A 24,050-nucleotide genomic window follows, 5' to 3' on the forward strand; every position below is an offset into this window, starting at 1 on the left:
AAGTAAAGCAGTAGGTGAACACAAAGATTTCGATTAATACCAATTTCAAAATTATGTTTGTGACTTGGGGTCTCGAAGAGGATGAATTGATGCCGAATGACAGGTTCGCTTCCTTTGCGGCATTCTGTCGCTTTTTGGCGCATCGCAGTCTTTGCTAACCGCCAGTGAAAATTACAATACAATAAAATTAAAGAAATGACTCCAGTTTCATTTATGTTCATTATAATCTTCTCAATTGTATTCCTCAAATTTCGTTTCGTTTCATTTTGTCAATGAGTTGAGAGGTTTTAATTGATGCCATGTGCACAGATTTTCATTGTACACACCCGATCAACAAGGGATAACAAAATTGTATCTGGGGTTGTTTCGTTTTTTCTATCTAAATTAGTCATAATCATGGCCTCCTTAATAGTTAAAATAACAAAAAATATAACTCAATTTAACCTAGGTGATAACAAAATTGTTACAAACCTTGATATGTAAATATCAATATTATATCTAAATTTGTTACAAATTTAGTACGACTTTTCAGCTGTTATTACCCATTTTTTGGGGGGAAAGGCTTTATCGTGCAAATCTAAAAATAGATTTCGCGCAGTAAGATGAAATTGCATACCTTTAGGCGATTTGATTTGCGATAAAAAAACATAAACAGTTAAGCGACTGGTTTCGAACCGGGAAGTTTTGAGTTGCCAACATACGCTACGATTGCATCGGGGCATGAGAACCAATTGAGGTTGGTATGATATATTGGGATCATATAATAACTAGTGTAAGTCCATATTGCTACAAAAATAATCTCTCCACCTCTTTCGTCGTTTCCTTCCATCCGGCATAGGAATGACAAAGGGGCTATTTTAGAACTATGAGCAAGCTTTTTTTGGTACTAAAGAATGATGATTAAATTCAGTGAAACAAAACTACCTTATAGAATCTGAGAAAATTAACTAATGAATGATAGTTTTTCAGTTTTTTTCTTCTTTATGCCAAAAGGGCCGACTTTCAAATAACATTCCAATCAGTTCGCTCGTTCAGTTGAAGTAGTGAATTGTCTGCACGTGTATGTGTGTCGATTGCTTTAAACTCTACATTGCAAATTTCGAATCCCAGCTCATGGTTATGGATTGCAAGTAATCAAAATACTACGAAATGCGACTATCATCAATTTATCAGATATGGATAGCTTGAACTTCTCAAATCTAAGGTATTATGGTGCAATAAATCGTTTTTGTCTGATTCATGAATGTAAAAATTTTCATGCAATGATATAGATGACAACGGGCAAAATTCGATATCTGCAATTCGTAGATCTTATTAATTGATGACCTAACAAATTGTGATTTTACAAGTGAAAATTCGTTTTCCCTTGTATTTTGACAGCTAATATTGCAATCATCATCCTCGCACACGTACGCATCTAGCAGTGAAACACAACGTTAGATCGCCCATCAAATTTAGTCATGCTTAATCGCAAGCTAATCGATTAATCGAGTAATTCTGAACGATTAATCAAGCAAATCGATTAGTTTGAAAAGTTGTATTCGATTATTTACTAATCGAGTATTTCAAAAAACGCGACATCCCTATTCGCAGCCGATTCTAAGTGTACAGAATCATTGCATGGCTAGTACTATGGATCCTACTGACACTAAGAATCCTTCCAGGTCGGGGCTCGAACATACGACAACTGGCTTGTAAGACCAGCGCCCTATGCATTGAACCGCCAACCCGGGACTTGGAGATGCTGGTGGTGATTGAACACACTATTAAAAGCGCGGTACTTCGGAATGTGTTTAATGTATGTATAATTCGAAAACTTCTATTAAATAAATAATTTCAAAATTATGACGGTAAAATTAAAAATGAAGACCATTTTTCCATTTTTTGAACGTATTCAATTCTTTTTCAATATTTTACATAGTTTTTAATATTTGTTACTCTGTCGGTTTGTGCGTCTTGATTTTATTTTTTAGCTGCCTTAAATAATAGTTCCGTCACCAGAAGAGCAAGAAGAATTTTTTTTTATCAAGAATGCGTTTATTTGTTAGGCCACATGCATGCCAAATATTCCTTCTCAGGTATGATCGTCAGAACCTTCTTCGACGCGGTTCTTATCTCTTTCTTCAACTTGAAACGCACTCCCCGATGTACACACGGTGGTTGTGGCCAATACGATGGTTGTGGAACGATATTTCTTGATTTTTTGGTAAGAGTAGCTCACGTAAAAACAAATCAGTGTGAGATGGCTCATAATTCTAACTTCTTGAGGCTTTGCTTCATGCAAAATATGCGTGATACCTAAATAATATTTCTTGTTCACAGTTTGGCGTTGATTCGGAATGGGAAAAAATTGATGGCAGTAGTATCCTAAGGTACTGCATTAACCAAACACCATGTTCTTGAGAATTGAAACCAATATAAGTGTGTATGATACCAGGCACTTACCCAGGATTTCGTTTCGGGAGGGGCCTTCAGATAAAAAAAAAATAATATTACTGATAATTGCTTATGTACCTGATTGTCGGTGAGCCTTTTACCGGCGTTTTTAACAGACAGTTTAAACTTTCCACTAGAATTATCATTTATGAGTATTTAAATAAAATTTGTGACTACGGGGACGGGTATAGCGCGATGGGTTAGTGGATGCCTTTCACGCAGCCCACCTGGGTTCGATTCCCAACCCCGCACATAGGATCAGAAAGCTTTTCTGATCCTAAAAGACGAATGACCTTAAGGTTGAAACCTCTATAATTGAAACAACAAAAATTTGTGACTATGCCCGATAGAAGGTTACGTTTATTAGCGTTTACTGTCATTCCATTTCTGTCAAGTAAAGTAAAGTAAAGGTAATATTACTAATTCAATTTATATTTTGTATTTTATAAGAACAATTGCAATGGTATGTTTCAGAGATTCGAAAATTTTTTAAGTTGTGCTAAAACTGCTACTTTGTTCGTCAGTATATTTTTGTCAGAGAGTTTTGTTGTCGTATGGTTTGAGTCTGTACAAGGATGATTTTCGAATAATTTAAATACTATAACAATCAAATTTTTCACCTAGCTCAACCCTAAAACAAAGCACTGAGTTTCGGTCTACACCATACCCAGCTATCAACCATTTCGCTAAACTGTGAAGAAACGATACAAATCAAACCAAAAACTAGGAAACCAACCTGTCACACGTAAGACGGTGAACCTCGAGCTGTTCAAATTCATTAGGCTTCAACCACCCTGTTTCACAACTTTATTTTCACGTTTTCATTCAAGGATATAACGGTAGCTCGATGACGAGCGGAAACTTGCTGCGGAAATCCTTCACAACGAAGTGCATGGACGTTTCGAGCTAGTCGACCCCAGTTTACACTATGTTCCTTCCACTTCCCCTCGAGAATGATTACGTCAGCACGTCAGCCAAAACGGCACAGCCACCTTCGTGCGCTTACGTAGGTTGTTACGCTACAGTGTACGTTTTACATTTTAATGATGCGTGATACCATTTATCCTCACCACGGCAGTTATTCACAGACGCTTGATTTTTCCCTGGTGTTGTTCACCTTTCTTATATAGAAAGGTTATGCAATCACTTGAAAAATCGACTAGTAAAAATAAGCCCGGAGGGCCAAGTGTCATATACCACTCGACTCAGTTCATCGAGCTGAGCACTGTCTGTGTGTATGTATGTGCGTGTGTATGTGTCAAATAATTTCACTAGATTTCTCGGAGATGGCAGAACTGATTTTGACAAACTTACATTCAAATGAAAGGTCTCGTGGTACCAATTCCTGAATTTCATCCGGATCCTAATTTCGGTTTTCCTGAATTTCATCCTGATCCGACATCCGGTTCCGGAGTTATAGGGTAAAGTGTGTTAAATATTGTACACCGTCACTTAAACCGGCGAAACAAAACACGCATAAAATTTTCTACACTGGACTCAAAACTACACAAATACACAATCGATCATACTTACTACTGTGACTTATTCCTAGTTATAGTTTTAATATTGCATCTTGACAATTTAATTTTACTGTGAAAGCATCATAGATTCTTCATTTCACATTCAAAACAGTATGATCCGACCAAAATATGGAAAATTGCCTAGTTGTGCATTCATGCTTTTCTTATAATCTTTTATATGTGAAATCGATGCTAGTTTCATTGTCAAGATTTTCACCTTACTTTCCATTGTTTCCGAAATCGCAAGTCGGTTATTCGCTTTTCAACTATAGATACTTACAAGTTGGAAAAGTTTTCTGGTCAGTTTTGAAGAATTTCGACGCATTTCGCATCGTTATTCTCAATCACGGTTACCATCACCTATTAATTCCGGAGCCAGAAGTTGGATCTAGATAAAAATCAATAGCAATCTATGAGAACATGAAACCTTTTATTTGAAACTAATATCGGATTGGTAATCTCTAGGAAATGCAAATTAGTTCTGTTTTAGTGTTTTTGAACACTACTTCGGTACCTTCCGGAACCGGAAACCGTGGATCGGTGTTCAGGTCATCGACTAGGAAGGCCTGCTGACTAGGAGAAACTACCGTCTAGTTTCAATTTCGTGTATTTTTAGAATCGGTAGACGGATTCAGGTAAAATTGTATACAATATACTAAAATCGGTTAATACTCAGTACCAACGAAGATACAGTCATACTTTTAACTTTTTTCATTGAATAAATAATAGCGGATGTTTTTTGGAATCGATTGTTTGAAAGCTAAGTAAAAGACGCACATTCCATGTCTTGGACGAATTTTTGTATCTTCATTAGATTTTTCAGTATACGCTGTTGAAAAAAGATCTTTTTTTGTGAACGCGGAACTTGAAAATATCATTTCTCGAAAATTGAAATAGAAAATCCTTTTTAATCAACCGAGTGGTGTGATAATAACTTTCTCTTTCATCGAAAAAGTCTCATGAAAATATTTTTCATCTTCTTGTGAAATAATTTCTGACACTAATTTGGGCTTTGACATCAATTAATTATCCTGCTCCACGTTTGATTTTAGGAGATTTCAATTCGCACGGAATGATGTGGGGTTCCGTTTACAATGATAGCAGATCATCTCTAATATATAATATTTGCGACAATTTTAGCATGACGGTACTAAATATGGGTAGCATGACACGGATCCCAAGACCTCCTGCACGTCCAAGTGCATTAGATTTATCTCTTTGCTCGACTTCCTATTTACACGGTAGCGATCATTCACCAATCATCATCTCAATTAGCAGTAACAAAGGCATTGCTAATTCAGTTAATATTCCATATGATTTGACAAAAAATATTGACTGGATTAAATACCAAAGTAATATTTCAAGTGCCTTAACTTCAATGGAAGATCTCCCTCCACTTGAAGAATATGACTTCCTCGTTTGTGCGATTCTGGAGGCCGCAGAACAAGCCCAAACCAAACGATTTCTTGGTCCATCGTCTAACAGAAGGCCTCCAAACCCTTGGTGGGACAAAGAGTGCTCAGATGCTAAGCACGCGAAACAAAATGCCTTCAAGACGTTTTTAAAACGAGGAGGAGGAACTCCTCAGAATTTTGAAAAATTCTTGACTTTAGAAACCAAGTACAAGAGCATACTTCGGGCCAAGAAATATAGCTATTGGAGACATTTTGTCGAAGGTTTGTCAAGAGAAACCTCAATGAGCACTCTTTGGAATACGGCCAGACGAATGAGGAATCGTAACGTAGGAAATGAGAGTGAGGAATACTCGAACCGATGGATATTTGATTTTGCGAGGAAAGTTTGTCCAGATTCTGTTCCTACGCATAGCATTATTAGGGAATCTTTTTCAAATAATGGTTCCATTGATAGCCCCTTTTCAATGATGGAATTTTCCATAGCACTCATGTCTTGTAACAATAACGCTCCTGGGTTGGACAGAATTAAATTCAACTTGGTGAAGAATCTGCCCGACCTCGCAAAAAGACGTTTTTTGGAATTGTTCAACAAGCTTCTTGAGCAAAATATTGTTCCACCTGACTGGAGGCAAGTGAAAGTTATCGCCATTCAAAAGCCGGGGAAACCAGCTTCCAATCACAACTCATATAGACCCATCGCGATGTTATCCTGCATCAGAAAATTGTTCGAAAAAATTATTTTACGACACTTGGGTCGAGACGAACGGTTTGTTGTCAGATACTCAGTTTGGCTTCCGTAGAAATAAAGGGACGAATGATTGCCTTGCATTACTTTCGTCTGACATCCAAATTGCCTTCGCTCAAAAGCAACAAATGGCATCTGTATTTTTAGACATTAAAGGAGCATTTGATTCAGTTTCCATTGATGTTCTTTCAGACAAGCTTCACCAACATGGACTTCCAGCGGTTATAAATAATTATTTGCACAACCTTTTGTCAGAGAAACGCATGCATTTTTCACATGGCGATTTGGTAACATTCAGAATTAGCTACATGGGTCTACCGCAAGGCTCTTGCCTCAGTCCGCTCCTCTATAATTTTTACGTGAATGGCATTGACAGCTGTCTAGTATCCCCATGTACACTAAGACAATTGGCAGATGATGGCGTAGTTTCAGTTACTGTGCCCAAAGCTATTGATCTGCAAAAACCATTGCAAGATACCTTAGATAACTTGTCCGTTTGGGCTGTCCATCTGGGTATCGAATTCTCTGCGGAGAAAACAGAGCTGGTCGTCTTTTCAAGAAAGCATGATCCCGCGCAGCTTCAGCTTCATATGATGGGAAGAATGATCCAACAGGTTTTGACTTTCAAATACCTCGGGGTGTGGTTTGATTCCAAATGCACGTGGGGAGGACACATTAGGTTTCTGATAACAAAATGCCAACAAAGAGTAAATTTTCTTCGAACAATAACCGGATCTTGGTGGGGTGCTCATCCGGAAGATCTAATAAAATTGTATCAGACAACGATACTTTCAGTGATGGAATATGGATGCGTTTGCTTTCGTTCCGCTGCAAACTCTCATATTATCAAATTAGAGCGAATTCAATATCGTTGTTTGCGAATTGCTTTAGGCTGCATGCATTCGACACATACAATGAGTCTTGAAGTTCTGGCGGGAGTTCTTCCATTGAAGGATCGTTTTTGGGAGCTTTCGTCGCGACTGCTAATAAGATGCGAGGTACTGAATCCCCTAGTTATTAATAACTTCGAAAGGCTAGTTGAGCTTCAATCTCAAACAAGATTCATGACTGTATATTTTAACCATATGTCACAGGAAATCAACCCTTCAAGATATATTCCTATCCGTGTCAGCCTCCTAAATGTCCCTGACTCAACTTTATTTTTCGACACATCCATGCAGCGCGAAGTGCGTGGAATTCCGGAACACCTACGCTCGTTGGAAATCCCAAAAATATTTACAAGTAAGTTCAGGCATATCGACTCTGAGAAAATGTTTTACACGGACGGATCGCGAATTGAAGAAGCGACAGGGTTTGGTATGTTCAACAATAATGTTTCGGTCTCCTTTAGGCTTCAAGAACCTGCATCTGTTTATATAGCAGAGTTAGCAGCAGTTCATTATAGTTTGAGTATAATCGTCACATTATCTCCAAACCATTATTTTCTTTTCACAGATAGTCTGAGTGCAATTGAAGCCATTCGCTCAAAGGCTGCTGGCAAAAATGAACCTTTTTTCTAGGGCAAAATAAAACAGTACCTGAACTTCATATTGAATAATAATTATCAAATCACAATAGTTTGGGTCCCGGCTCATTGCTCCATTCCAGGCAATGAAAGAGCCGATATTTTAGCCAAACGTGGTGCTATTGAGGGTGAAATTTATGAGAGACCAATTGCTTTCAATGAATTCTATAGCGCGTCTCGCCAAAGAACACTTGCCAGCTGGCAAGCTTCTTGGGATAAAGATGATCTGGGTCGGTGGATGCACTCAATTATTCCTAAAATATCGACAAAGGCATGGTTCAGGGGATTGGATGTGAGTAGAGATTTCATTCGTGTGATATCCAGACTCATGTCCAATCACTACACGTTAGATGCACATCTCCTTCGAATTGGACTTTCCGAGACTAATCATTGTGCTTGTGGCGAAGGTTACCGCGATATTGACCATGTTGTTTGGACATGCGTGGAGTATCGTGATGTCAGATCTCAACTAATAAATTCCTTGCGTACCCAAGGTAGACTATCCAATGTCCCAGTTCGCGACATTCTTGCTTGTCGTGACGTTCCTTACATGAAACTTCTTTATTATTTCATTAAGTCCATTGGAGTTCCAATTTAAATTTTATTTTATGTTAGATTGTTTTCTCTTCCATGAGTTCAACCAATAGCCAGCTATCTTATATTAAATAAAAGTGATGAACTGATACAAACAAACCTGAAATAGTTATAAGATCATGTACAAAATAAATGTATTTCATTTAATGTAATTTATAATAGCAACTCGCTTGATAAAAACAGTGTTTAGATTAACTAATGAATACCAACATACTAATAGGATATTCGAAATGTATTAGGTTTAAAGTACTATGTATTGTAGATGCCACGGCGAAGAAAAACTTATGTATATTGCCTATGAAATAAACGTATTTATGAAAAAAAAAATCAATTAATTATAGTATGATTGATTCGAGTAGTTCATAAAAGCATGTTTAAGCCTTTAAGTTAAATAATTATCAACTAGGAGCACAACAACAACAATTACGACACATGGGCAAACGGTACAAGAATTCAAAATATCAACATAACTTCGTGAGAATCTAACCGGCAGTCTAAACAATAACATTAGTTGGTGAGAATAACAATAACCTAGAGCTTGAACCCTTGGAGCATTGGTCCAACGGAATCAGTATAGATTCAACCATTGTAGCAAATAGTCATAAGTAGTGATAAGTTTGGTATAGTAATAAAATTAAAATTAATGGATACCTGTTGATCCATCATGCATAGAAAAAAATACCAGATCTGATAAAAGAAATTCCATTATTTATGGGAATTTCAAATGAATTGAGTAATTGGATCAGAGATGTGGATCACTTAGTCAAAGCGTATCAACCTAATGAGTTGAGTACAGTTGAACAAAAAAAAAATTATGAGTACAGTTGAACAAAAATCAATTAGGCGAAAAATTCGAGGAGAAGCCAACAATGCCCTGGTAAATTCGAACGTGACTATAAATTGGCATGCGATAAAAAGAACATAATTAGCCTATGGAAGTTGATCCATCTATCAGATCAAAGCAAATGAATTTTGCTAATAAGCCCTCGGATTTTAACAAGGCTCCAAAACAATTCAACACTCAAACAGAATCAAACGATTAAGAAGACAAAAATCAATTCGTCGAACAAATACCATTTTGGTCACAAGGAAATGATAATATGTCATTAAAAAGATATTGTTCAAATACATATTTTCAAGAATTTTTCTGCGTCACCATATTTTTTTATGGTAATCGTGATGAACCATTGAAAATATTGGTCGACACTGGATCGAATAAAAATTTTATTCATCCAAAATTTGCAAAAATATCACATTCAGTGATTGATGCTTTTTATGTATCTTCCGTTGGCGAAAGTACAAAAATTTACAATTACTCGCAAGCTAAACTTTTTAAACCCTTTTCTAATATTAATGTTAAATTTTACCACATAGAAAAACTAAAAACATTTGACGCGATAATTGGACATGATACATTGAAAGAAATGGTAGCGATTATTGATACAAAAAATAATTTATTAATTATTAATAATAATTCTATTCCATTATTAGTGCATCAATTACAGGAAGTAAATCAAATTCAAATCAGGGATTCGCATTTGGAAGACACAAATAGAAAACATTTACGGGAAATATTATTAAATTTTCAGGACCTTTTTCAGCCAGTTGACGGTAAGCTATCATTTACAACAAAACAAAAAGTGGAAATCCGGACATGTGATGACAATCCCATATATTCAAAATGCTACCCATGCCCTCGAAGCTTATTAAAAGATATTCTTTCTTCAAGTGATGTTTTAGTTTTTCCAGATTTCAGTAAAACTTTTTTGTTAACGACCGATGCTTTCAATCTCAAGAAATCCATGATGGAGAAAGCCCTATTTCTTTTATATCCAAAACACTTTCTACTATAGAAGAAAACTTTGCTACAAATGAGAAAGAGATGTTAGCAATTGTATGGGCATTGCATTCTCTAAGAAATTTCATATATGGTAATAAGTCAGAATTTATACCAACGACTTACTTTTGTACTTTTACCAAAAAATTATAATGCCAAACTTAAACGGTGGAAAGCTTTAATTGAAGAGCATGACTATGAATTACGTTATAAACCAGGAAAATGCGACGCTTTCACTCTGACATCAAGCTAACATAGTACTGATGCATTGTCTCGAATACAAATTAATTCAATGACAGCTACTCAACATTCCGCAGATTATGATGACAGTTCCTACATCCCTTCAACGGAAGCTCCCTTTAACGTTTTTGAAAATCAATTTATTTTCAAAATTGGAAAAAATTCAAGTTATGGTTTGGTAATTTCTTTTGATAATTACAAAAGACTTATTTTTATTTAACATAGATTTTCAAAAGAATTTTTCAAAGAAAAATTAAAAGAATATATCAATCCAAAAGTTTTGAATGGTATATATAACTAGTAATAATGGGAATGATTCAAAATCCATTACGTCTAGTCTTTTTTACAAGCCAACATAACGAGAGGTAAGCTCACTGAACTCAATCACTGAAAAAAGTTCTGGTTTCTATGTGTCGGTTTTTCTTGTTATGCTTTGTGCGACGGTTCGTTCAACTGAAGCGGATGAAATTTTGCGCGCATTTTATGACGGTCAGTGCGGTAAAATTTCATTTTCAATCGAATAATATAAGATGAAAATGAAATTTATGCCCGTTGACCGTCAACCTATCCCTACTAATTCATTTAACTTTTGCTGCCATTTTCAAGTGAAGCTCCCAGAATTCATCGTCAGTTGAATAATCGTACCTAGTCATTTGAAGTTTTGCTTGCTCAGTTTCAAGTGCCAAGTAGTCTAACTGCTTCATTGTCTTCGCTCTTCGTAGTAAGCAGATTCGAACGAATAGAATTATAAATGAAGTAAAGTATTGAAAATGAAAACTGAAGGTGGAAACAATTAATTTATGTGTATTCTGTGATTGATATTTCAGCTATCTGATTAGCATTTCATCTATTATATTGAACCAATTCGAATGTTTACATGAACCTCATTTGAAGGCCGTTCTCACACTATTGAAAGAGATTTTTTGTTACTTCAAGAGATCAAGTGACAGTGGTTAAACTGAGCTTTGATTTGAAGAGAATCGATTGAAGAAATGAATGCTGCTCGTTCGGGTCGTCAGCAAACATTGTGTGTGTCAGAGAGTGAATTTTACTACAGTGGAGAGATTGTCAATGTGTTCCACACTCAGTTTCAATTGAATTGAATGAAGTTTTACTGCACTGATGTCTTAAACGGGCAAGATTTTTGCGCCGAAAAAAAATAATTTGCGGAAAGGTAAATTTCGCAGAAAAAATTATGTTACTTAAAGAGTTATTCAACCGAAATGGTTATTTATCACAAAATCGTATTAACACTGAAATGAAATTACGAAAAGCTGAAGATATTTACGTTGAAACTCATTTTGTTCACCTAGATCCCCACATATGAAATTTTGTCGGGTTTTGTAAAGGATAAATCGGGTGATTATTTTTAGAAAGAACACTTTCTCTATTGAATAGCCAGTAGGTGAGTTTCATTTTGGAATATTTTCCGGAGCTTTTGGAATCGGAAACCGGGATCCAGGATAACCGGAATCGGTTTGATTGGATTTATCCATATCATTCGATGGTTTGGAATCTTCGCTCATCTTTCGTGTTGCCGATGCTATAGAAAGGTCTATACATCATCGGTAATATAAAATCGATTATGCCCGACATTTCGGGATTTCTGAACCATTTCGTTGGTATGAACCTTAAAGTGCTGTAGAGCTTAAAAAATCAACATATTTTTTTTTGTAAGAAACAACAAGAAACCGAATCTAGTGATCACTTTTGCCCCACCAAAAAGTAGTGCCACCGCGTCGGTTTGATTTCAAATAACACAAATAAATATCTTGAAAACGATCACTATCCAGCGCACTTAAATTAGCTAGAAACACTCACCAAAGATGAAAAATCTACTTTGACGAAAAAATCAACAAGTTGGCACTCATCTACGACTGATGCTTCAGAAGTTTTTTACTCTACTAATTTTATTCTTAGAATTACTTTTGAATTGAGGTCAGTTCAATAAATGGGTAAAATTTTCTAATATTTTTTAGCAGAAACTTAAAGGTATGCGGTGCCTTTTCAAAACACACAATATTACAGACTACGGTAAACTTAATAACTTAAAAATTATGAAACTGTTTTTATAGTTCACGTTAAAGTGGGAAAAGTTCTACTAAAACATCGGTCTGATTCCATTTAAAAAAAGATCTCAAATTTTGGTTTGATCTGGAATTTTATTAATAACTTTCCTTTGAAAGAGATCACCATTTTATTATTGAGTAATATGAATTTAAAAGATTCATGTCCAGCAATTTAGCTATAGAACATATTGTTGTTGATCGGGAACAAAGGCTACGTACTACGTTAGTAAGACTAACGAAGCAGCTTGTAAAAGAAAAAAAATTATCTGTGCAGCCACATTGCAGGGAATAGTAAGTTGTAAAGTATATTGAAAATGCTGTTTTCCATTCGAATTTTCATACAGCTTTAACTTGAATGTGTTTTCGTAGCATTATTTAATTTCCGCAGTAATCGAGCCACTGGTTTCACACTCACCATATTGCATATTTATGCAAAACAAAACAAAAACAATCGATCTGATATGTATTTCACTCGGACTTACCTGCAATAGTACATGCCCCTGATCGATCCATCCGATTACTATGTCTGAATCGGCCAGTGTACCATCGTGTGAAAATCCAAGACCCACATACCCCAGCGTTCTTGCTTGTATCTCGAATGTTATATCCTGATTGTTGGAAGTCCATAGCAGCCTGTAGTTGTGATCGAAATCCATCATATGATCCCATTGGGATACCGTAACCGGCAACGCACTACACCACACTATTAGCATACACAGGCAACACTTCCGCAGGCTGGTGATTTGCTGCCTAGCTAAGATTTTCATTATAGCATGATATGCTTTCATTTGTTATCACTAGATTTGTGGATTTTTTACTCGGAATACTCTACCCAAAATATGCCAAAATTATCGAGAATCACCTTCACTTCGATTGTCAACCGCGATGAGACGAACGCAATCGTCATCTGGAAAAAAGATGAAATGCTCCGGTTAGTTTTATACATAAAACATGCTATTTTTATCTAAATTATTAATTACATCTTTTGTCTTTCTTCACATATACAAAGTTATTCATTTCTGAAGTACTATCATAAATTAGCTTTAATTAAATGTATCTTCTTGAGATTCTGCCATAGTCCAACGGTGCAGCGTGTTCCGTTTTGCAGAGCCATATTTTTGCATTCTTTTCACAGAATCTAGAAACATAATTTTTACTTTATTCCACCACTGCTCCTACGCTCTCGTTCTTTCTCTGATAAAACAGCTGTAAGTATGTCAGCTGGACGGCAATTCTGGGTTGCAAGCGCCGCAAAACGTATGACACTGATAAGACCATGGATGGCGTAGAAATAGACAACGGATACGAAACCAGCTGGACCAGAGGCAGGGCAGTCCAATGCACTTGCGTGCCAGACTGGAGCCGAGATGAGTGCCGTTGTAATTAATTCATATCATCTGACGTAATTATGTGTTTCGCTTTCTACCAAAGAGTGCAATGAATGTTGGGAAGTAAAGTTTTTCCAGTTTGTAGAAATATTTTAAGCTTGATCTTCATCACTGTGCTGAATTGAGCGAATGCAGAACATATGTTGGGAAACTACTGAATGTTTTGAGCTGGCTTTCTAAAAATCAGAGTTGTTTGCTAAATTGTTGTTCATCCTTATTTTAACTCTATTGCTGCAATGTATTCTTTCCATCTACCCGTTCTGTACTTATTTGAAAACCTTCCTCAAAATATCTTTCGTTTGCCTAAAGTGGCTCATGAATCCCATTAAATAATTTAGAACTGCAGGCAAGGCTGCGTTTTAGTAAGCGAGTGATATCATTTCAAACGCTTCTCATTTTTCCATGAATATTGCCACATATTCAAGCGAAACCATATAATTACAAAAAAAGTAGAAAAATGAACCAAAAATCTATCTTCAGTTGAGTTTTGTTGTTCTTGGTAACTGTGATAGTATAGCATTTGTTTCTCTTCGTTGATGATAATGAGGTGGGTATGATTATGTGAATAGGAAGCTGCACGAAAAATGAAACACCGGAATTTCTTTCATATGTTGTGTTTATATGCGAAATTGAGGAAATCCATGGCTTGGTTTGTGAGCCTGTTTTTCTTTTTGTTCGGTTTGGTTCGTGCGTTCACACCTTTTTGCTTCAATGAACAAAGAAATAATAAAATCTTTTAATCTACGCCGAAAGAATCCCGGGATTTTTGTTCAAAGTTTCGTGGTAGAGTTGTTCTTTCTACGACCGCTCATCTTGTGTTGTCTTAAGTGCACCCCAGGCTAGAAACGGAATTTCTTTTCTTTTGTCTTGAAATTTCAAAGCTTTTATAACTTGATAATGTTTAGGGTTTCACGCGTAAAACTTTTGAACGTGTTTAATTTGTGGGTAGCTTAGGACGTGTTGCGTCGGATTTGAAAATAACTAAATAAATACTTCCTCTCTAGAAAAACCTAAAACAGTATTCATTGATTTACGCGTTTTTTGAAAGCTGAACTTCAGACGAATTGATTGATCTCCCCATCCTTGAGAAATAATTGGTTTGCTACTGAAGATTCATTCAAATCGGAATGAAGTTTAATAACCATTCCCAGGTTCCATGTTTACCCGGGTCGGTGGTTGAGACTGTAGGCGCTGGTCTTGTAAGGCAGTTAATGTTTATTCGAATCCCAATTTGGAAGGATTCTTGGTGTGCGTAGGATCATAGCACTATCCATATAATTGTCCTGACCTGCGAGCTGCAGCCGATTCAAAAACTGTTGAAACAAAAGGAAAAGTTTTTCATTGGACCCAGACGCCAACACACTACTAGTTCGATGCCCCTCTGTGCTCAGTTATCTTTAATATCGTTTTGTAGACTGCTGAAAGGTACCTAGCAGAGAAGAGCAGTTAAACGAGTAAAAATATCTTCATCTTATATAACTATAACGATACATAATTCCTCGTGATTGCGTCGAGAGTAAATTCTTTTCTTCGACTAGGTACACTTACTGAAGGAATTGTAACAGAGCCTCCTCGACTTCAACACAATAGGCCAACCTCTCGACGGGAGCTGTTACGACAAGTTATCGTGCGGCTTTCGCCTTCCACTTCGGATGCTTTCGAACAACAATAGAAGGTGGAAATTCCTGTCATGCGGAACCTCTAGTCCAAGCTCCATTATAGGAGAGCATTTCCCAAACTCAGCCCCCAACACCTCACTCCGACAAATCTCTTTCACGAAAATACGTCTTTAGATCGAATGAATAAACACTCACTTGAGTTGTTCGCTCGTGACATTGTTATTCATAATGCCTTGAATGGTGGAATTGTGAAAATATTATCTGCTATTATTATTCTTTTGTGTGTGAGTATCGTCCCAGCGTTCCTTTTGACACGAATATACACACGTTCACACTTGCCAGAGATTTCCGATGTCGAATTTGCTGACACCACTTCTAGGTAAAGCAAAATGGTTACTTTTTGTTTTAGGAAATAATAGCGTCTTGATCTTCATTTCAGGATCCCTCATCCGTCGCATCTTGTTAGTTTTTATTGCTCAATCATGAAAATCATTCGAATAATGGTTAGAGAAGAAGAATAACTTAATGAATTCATGAGAATGAACATAGCGCAACTGGTAAAAAATCTGGTTCCATTTTTCATGAACCACATCCCTCCAACTAATGGAGGAGTTCATCAAAGAATTTGAAATAGTCTGCGAAGAGGGACTGCATTTTTGGACTCATTCTAACGATGCATTCGGATCCGTACTTCATGGACCAACATAACCAAAATGAGTTTATTTTTATTTGACATTACGTCTTTGACTCCTCAGTGCATAACAATTTATGTTGAACTGTTATGTCACTTAGCATTTCAATATGACTCACTAAAGTTTCTGCTATTTGCAGGACACTTTATTCGACTTTTACTTCATCGTTCATTTAATTTATTCCTGAATTTACAAACCTTGGCTTTATCCACAGCTATAAGGGATCGCCACTTTTTTGCATATTAACCCATGTTTTTATTTCTTCTGCATTCTTCTCAATTTTTAGTTGTTCTAGTAGACAACCATTTATAATGACCTAGTATTGCTCTATTGGGCGAAGTTCTGTATGTTTGAGGGGTTGAGTTCTTTCGGCATGAAATCGACATCGTTCACCTCATGCTCCTTTTTTATTTTCATTTTTATTGCTGAATTCTTCAAACTTGGGGTCATTTAAAAGGTTCGTTCCGGTGAAATAATCGAATGATAGCTTTTTTTGATTCAGACATCTTAGGCTCGTTTGGAAACTACTCGATTATGAATCAAGTGTTAATGTGGTGGGGTTACAGTTCCGGGGTTATAGCCGAATGAGCAACCGGTTAACCGATCTTTTTACTTTTCTCTATAGAAAAGGTAAAGGTATTAGAATTGCTGAAAAAATCGGCTACCGAATGAAGCCTCGAAGACTCATAGTATTGTATACCAATCGGCTTAGCTTGACAAAATCGGAAAATGTCTGTGTGGGTGTATGTGTGTATATGTATGTGCACCATTCAACGAATTTTTTTAACGAGCATTTTTCTCAGAGATGGCTTATCCAATTTAAACAAGCTTAGGCTTATTGGGCCATTGATGAAGTTCGAATTAAATTAAATGACTGCGACTTCTGGGTCGGGAGATATTATGGTATAAGTGACGTAACCGACAAAACACACCGCTCTGGTATATATAAGGATGCCAATATTTTGGAATCATTCCTAATTTCGCAAAGCAGTAGTGCTCAAAAGTTTAAGCACCTCGAAAAAAGTCCCCATGAAAAATTTGAGCTGAATCCGATATGGATAAGGGTTGCTGCTCGTCGGTTGATTGATAATCTTGAAAAATCACTATAGGGGGGAGTCAAAAAATTTTTCGAGATGACATGAAATTTCGATGTTCCATGCAATTTTAAGACTTTTGGCATCAGATTCCACTAAGAAGAATGGATTAAGAAGGGGTATTTCATATTAGCATCACTCTTCTCATGCAAAAAGGCAGCAGAAATGTCAAGTGCTTAGTTTGAGAAATGATGCCGAATATGTGACATAAACGCTAAAGCATGCTTTTGTTATCCACTCGAATCAATCTTACTATAATTAATTGGTGTCAAATATGAGCCCTAATTAGTGTCAAAAAATATTTTAATGAAAGGTAAAAAATATTTTTATGAGACTGTTTCGAAGAAACAGAAAGGCATTATCACATTATCCGCTCAGTTTTCTCGATAATGGCGCAACTGATTTCGACATACCTCGTTTGAGAGCACAAAGGGTTCGATGATTATGTTTAACTGTATTATCGCTGATACTGTTTGTTACGGTAATTTGACCAAACTTATCCGATATGTTTGATAAATAGTTAAACTAAAATCACGAGGTTTCTGAAATTGTTTTTAATTTTAAAAACCTGTGTTAATTCACCTAGTGGTGTAATGATGCCTTTCTCATGTTTAATATTGTGGTATTCTATTCAAAACTGGACGACTATAACACTGCTGGTCTAGTTCAATTGAATGATCATTACAACAGCAATCATCGCCTTCTGGATCTATGTTTTGCCAGTCAGGAGCTTTTGAATTTCTGTTTAGTTGATGCAGCCCCCGAACCGCTGGTTAAACTCTGTCGTCATCACCCACCTCTCCATATTTCTTTAATGGAATCTTCGCCACTAATATTTAACACTACATCAGAATCTACCTATTACAACTACAAGAAAGGTAACTTCGAGGCGATGAATAGGTTTCTGTTATCACTTGATTGGTGTTCGCTATTATCGGACAACGACTGCAACATCGCTGCCACAGTTTGGACGAATATTGTGCTTTATGCAATTGACCAGTTCGTTCCAAAGAAAACGTGTCGTCAACAAATTTATCCTCCCTGGTCAAACTCACTTCTAAAACGCTATAAACGTGAAAAAAGGTCTACCTTAAAAAAACTTACAAAGCATCCTTCTCTTCAACTAAGATCACATTATGTGTTTGTTAACAACCGTTATAAACGACTGAATAAGGCGCTTTACTATAACTACCAACGCAACATCCAAAATAATCTTAAAGATAATCCCAAACTTTTTTGGAACTATGTCAACGATCAGAGGAATGAATCGGGATTACCAACTCATATGGTTTTTGGTGAACTGGATGCTTCGACCCCTTCTGGTATTTGTGACCTATTCCGCAGCTACTTTAGCAGTGTTTTCTCCAAAGAAACTTTGTCTACGCAGGATATTCTCTTGGCCACCAGCAATGTTCCACTCCGTTCATCGTTTGGTCCTCATCCTACGATTACGACTGCTGACGTTAACAATGCATTTTTGAAACTGAAATCATCATTAAGTTCCGGCCCTGATGGTATTCCGTCATTAGTGTTGAAAAAATGCTGCAGAAGTCTTCTTGTACCTTTGACAAAACTGTTCAACCTATCTCTCCAGCTTGGATCTTTTCCCGAATCTTGGAAAAACTCTTACGTTTTTCCCGTTTATAAGAAAGGGGATAAATCCCTTATTTCAAACTATCGAGGAATTGCTGCATTATGTTCAGTTTCAAAACTATTTGAAATAATAATCCTGGACTTCATAACTCACAACTGCTCCAGTTACATATCTGATACTCAACACGGTTTCATGCCTAAACGGTCTACGTCTACAAATCTTGTTCTATATACATCATATATCATTCGATCTATGCAAGCGCAACATCAAGTTGATGCCATCTATACAGATTTCACTGCTGCATTCGACAAGATTAACCATGAAATAGCAATTGCAAAGCTCGACAGGCTTGGATTTAGCGGCCCTTTTCTCAATTTGATGGAATCATATCTGACTGGTCGTAGTATGACCGTGAAAATTGGTGACTGCATTACTACATCATTCATCGTGAGCTCTGGCGTTCCTCAGGGAAGCCATCTAGGACCATTCATATTTCTGCTATATCTAAATGATCTGAATTTCGCATTGCATTGTATGAAGCTATCATTCGCCGACGATTTCAAGCTGTTTCATCTCATCAAAGATCTGAAAGACTCAAATTTCTTGCAGTCACAGCTGGATGTATTTTCCAACTGGTGCAACGTCAACAGAATGGTCCTGAACGCCTCTAAATGTTCCGTTATCTCTTTCTCTCGTAAACGAACCACGATCACGTATGATTACACTATTTCGCAAGCTGTACTAAAACGGGAGACATCAATTAAGGATCTAGGTGTGTTATTGGATTCAAAACTTAGTTTCAAATGTCACATAGAATATACCCTCTCTAAGGCATTCAAGATGCTAGGTTTCATCTTTCGCATCTCAAAGAATTTCAATAACATATACTGCCTGAAATCGTTATATTGCGCTCTAGTTCGTTCTACACTGGAGTATGCTGTTGTTGTTTGGGCACCATATTACCAAACTGATAAGCTGCGCATTGAAACTGTTCAGCGCAAGTTCATTCGTTTTGCTTTGCGTCGCCTGCCCTGGAGAGATCCCTTGAATCTCCCAAGCTACGAAGATCGTTGTAGGCTCATACACCTCGATTTGCTATCTGTCCGCCGTGATACATTGAAAGCTGTTTTCGTCGCGGACCTCATCCAATCTCGAATTGATTGTGCAGATCTCCTACAACAGCTAAATTTTGACATTCATCGGCGTAATTTGCGGTTTAATCCCTTTCTCAGAATTCCTCGTGCTAGAACTAACTATGGCTTTAATGAACCGTTTTCGAGTATGTGTCGCGTATTCAATACTTGCTCTAATGAATTTGATTTAAATCTATCTCGTAACACCATTAAAACCCGTTATCTCCGATTTTTTCCCCGCTAGTTTTATTTAGATAATTAGACGATATCAATAGTTGTTAGCTAGCTTTGTAGTTTAAATAAGGGTAATTTAAGATTTCGTTATGTATCAGTTGGACAAATGTTATCTGTTGATACAAAGATGAGAAGGTTTTATGCCTGCTGGAGAAGGAGAACAAAGATCTCAGCTCCAGCGGGCTTTTCCCTTGCTCCTAAAAAATAAAATAAAAATAAAAATAAAAAAAAATTTTCTCTTCGATTTTTATAAGAAACCAACTTGTGCATTAACTAGTATAACATACATAATGAAAAAGCGCATTGCTCGCGTAGGTCATCCTTAAGAAAACGAAGTGGGTTCACAATTATATGTACTTCCGGCACCGGAACCCGAGAACTGGTATAATCGAAATCGGCCGCCATGACATGACGTAAAAACTCTACTAGTTTTTATTCAAATTTTGAAGATTTTATACAATTTTACCATCGCATTCTAAACGACGATTTTAATGTTGTATCCGAAAATATGCAGTAATTTTTGGTAGGACCATAAGACCTTTCATTTTATCATTTGATTGGAAATAACGGTTTTGAGTCCAGTTTACAACATTTTTTACGTTTTTCGTTTCGCCGGTTCAAGTGACGGTGTACAATATTGAACACACTTTACCCTATAACTCCGGAACCGGAAGTCGGAATCGGATGAAATTTAGGATTTCCGTATGGGACCGTGATTCCTTTCATTTGAATCTAAATGGAAATCGGTCAAAGCATCGCTGAGAACAGTGAGTGGGATACGTTTTGGTATATATGACCACTATTTCTGGTGCTTCCGGAACCGGATACCGGGAACCAGGATAGCCGGAATTGGTTTGTTTAGTTGCCTTCTGATAATGACTATCGGTTTGCGTAGTATTGACACAAATTCAAAAAAAAAATTACGTGTTTTGTTTTGCCGGTTTAAGTGACGGTGTACAATATTGAACACGTTTTACCCTGTAACTCCGGAACCGGAAGTCGGATCCGGAAGAAATTCAGGAATTCTGTATGGGACCATAAGTCCTGTCATTTGAATCCAAGTTTGTCAAAATCGGTGCAGCCATCTCAGAGAAAACCTAGTGAGATTTTTTGACACATACAAACACACACACATTGCTCAGATCGATGAACTGAGTTGAATGGTATATGACACTTGTCGGTTTTTTAAGTGGTTGCATAACCTTTCTATATGAGAAAGGCAAAAAGGAAAAGATTAAATTAACGTTATCAATCAAATGCATTAAATTTCGTACTAATATTGTAAAATGAATGTATTAGACGTCCAATATTAATACTTATTCTTACATTTGAGTTCCTCCACTTTCAACTTGGATCCGTTGAATATCACTGCACACCAGCAATTTAAAATCGTTATTTTTTCGTACAACGATACTATCTTTAAATGCCACAGTTATGGCTATCCTAGTCCTTCGCCTGGATAAAATTGATTATTTTTTGTCGTTCTTTAGGAAACCAGCACATATAACTCTCTTCGGCACAAACTACATATTACGAGAGATTCGAGTAAATCGTTCCATAATAATCCCATCACATGAGGACGAAATTGGGTGCTGTAGGGATGTGCGCTCTGAAGGGATGACAACAAATGGAATTTGGCAGGACATTTGATTTTATCACTGCCCCGGAGGCAGCTCGGCCGAGCAATAATCCAGATGATTATTGCTACTAGGTATTATCGTAATGGGATAGATACAGGCTGTTTGGACTGTTCAGATGTTCGAACGTGTTCACGAGGTAGGCCGACAAATGGGTCACGATCTAATAAAGACTTCACCGAGACATGGGACTGTCGTGGTGCTGCTAACTGCAATGCTTCCTTACTTTCTGATAGCGCGACCGGCAGCTTGGGGTGATTCTATTGGAGAGTTGAAGCTATGAATATGGAATTATATGGAATAATGAAGTGTGGCAGTTTATTGCATGATACTGTAGTTCAGAATTCACAAGAAGACGAAGTGGATCGTAGTAATAATTTTGAAATGCAGTATTCAAAACCACCAGAATTTTTTTGTGAAAATATTATTAATATGTACTTCATTCTTCTGTATATTAAATTCGTCGACAAAATTCATATTTAAAATTATAGACAAAGAATAATATTTGTTGTACCCTATTTCAAAAGTTGAATTAATGGGCCGTATAAATAAAACGTAGAATACTTGAATTTCGGTAGTAAATGCTACATGTGGATCACGTTCCTGTCAAAATCAGAGACTTTACTACACAACAACATTTGAACATGTAGTATTTACTACAATTTTTCGGTAGGTAGCTCCAGAGGTTGCTACTCGTGTGTTTACTGATAAAATGAAGTAGAAAAATTAAACCAAGTGACATTTTTGCAACAGTAAGTACGTTTCTTGCTTTGTGCATACTTATGCAGGTTTTCCGGCTCCGTGGCGATACGGCATGCAGTAAATACTCAAATTCGAAAGCAGCATAACTACATGTTCGAACTTGTTTTTTTTATTCATAGCAAATCGCGTTTTACTCTGTGGACTTTGTTTTTGAGAAGATACTGCAAACAAAGGACTTTACTTTTATTTATAAGGCCCAATATGTTATCTAGTTTCAAAACATTTTCCAAATTGAAACTCAACCAAAAGACAATTGATAACACTCCAAGGTGAACACATTGAAACAAAACCCTACTCAAGTCATTCCGGATTTTGTTGCGACTGTTAACTGCAACTGAAGGACACTTGAGGATTGACACGTTTTTTTGTGCCCGGTCATTCCTATCAAATCACATATTACACTCAACGCAGCAAGCTTTGTTGTATTTCTCCCCAACAAATGAGCACATGAACATGGATTATATCTTCAACAGTCATCCTTTTGGAAACAAGTACCAATAAATTCGAGAGTTCACCACAACCTAATGGGCCTTGCTAGACAATTTTAAAAACAACTTTTTTCGTCCCATTTCAGCTGGTATTGAAAAGTGTTGTTCAGTACACTTGAACCTTTTTTAATTGCAAAAGCCTCTAGAAAGCCTTTGCGATACTAAAATCGATTTAAATTCGCAATCGCTTGACTTGATGACGGTGTAGATATTCCTACAAATATATTGATCTCACTCATCTCGTTATTGAGTTGAAGTTTATGATTAGACCACCGATCTATCGAAGTAGTGCAGAAGAAATTGAAGAAAATAGATACGGTTGAGTATTTGAGTTGATTGTGGTATTTTAAACTGCTTTTTACTGATTTGTTTTCTCGAACCAAGTCCAGAAAATATAAAATGTTTCAATTCTTCTGCGTGCAACTAGTTCGTACTAGTTCGTATTCGATGTAAAACCACTGAGTACGATTGATCTATTTACCATCCGATACTATTTTGGCCTGGCTTGGCTGATGTCCAACATAGTGAGCGGCAGTGCGGTAAAATTTCATTTTCAATCGAATAATATAACATGAAAATGAAATTTATGGTCGCTGACAGTCAGCGTATCCCTACTAATTCTTTTGACTATTGCTGCCATTCTCAAGTGAAGCTCCCAGAAATCATCGTCAGTTGAATAATCGTACATAGTCATTTGAAGTTTTGCTTGCTCAGTTTCAAGTGTCAAGTAGTATAGCTGCTTCATTGTCTTCGCTCTTGGTAGTAAGCAGGTTCGAACGAATAGAAATATAAATGGAGTAAAGTATTATTAAAAATAAAAACTGAAGGAGGAAACAATTAATTTATGTGTATTCTGTGATTGATATTTCAGCTATCTGATTAGTCTTTCATCTCTTATCTTGAATCAACTCGAATGCTTACATGAACCTCATTTGAAGGCCGCTCTCACACTATTGAAAGAGATATTTTGTTACTTCAAGAGATCAACTGACGGTAATTAAACTGAGCCTCGATTGAAGAGAAACGAG

General features: G+C 36.7%; 1 protein-coding gene across 6 annotated transcripts in view; it reads right to left on the reverse strand.

The window, feature by feature from the left end:
- LOC131439035 (MOXD1 homolog 2-like) overlaps positions 1-24,050 on the reverse strand; it is a 234,757-nt gene that overhangs the window by 136,497 nt on the left and 74,210 nt on the right. For all 6 annotated transcript variants that reach the window (XM_058609537.1, XM_058609536.1, XM_058609535.1 and 3 more), the window contains one exon: positions 12,864-13,288. In XM_058609537.1, coding sequence (XP_058465520.1) covers positions 12,864-13,169 — 306 coding nt within the window. In that variant the 5' untranslated portion in view covers positions 13,170-13,288. The remainder of the gene's footprint in view (positions 1-12,863; positions 13,289-24,050) is intronic.

This window comes from Malaya genurostris, chromosome 3 (genome assembly GCF_030247185.1).
Source record: "Malaya genurostris strain Urasoe2022 chromosome 3, Malgen_1.1, whole genome shotgun sequence".
NCBI classification, from domain to species: Eukaryota; Metazoa; Arthropoda; class Insecta; order Diptera; family Culicidae; genus Malaya; species Malaya genurostris.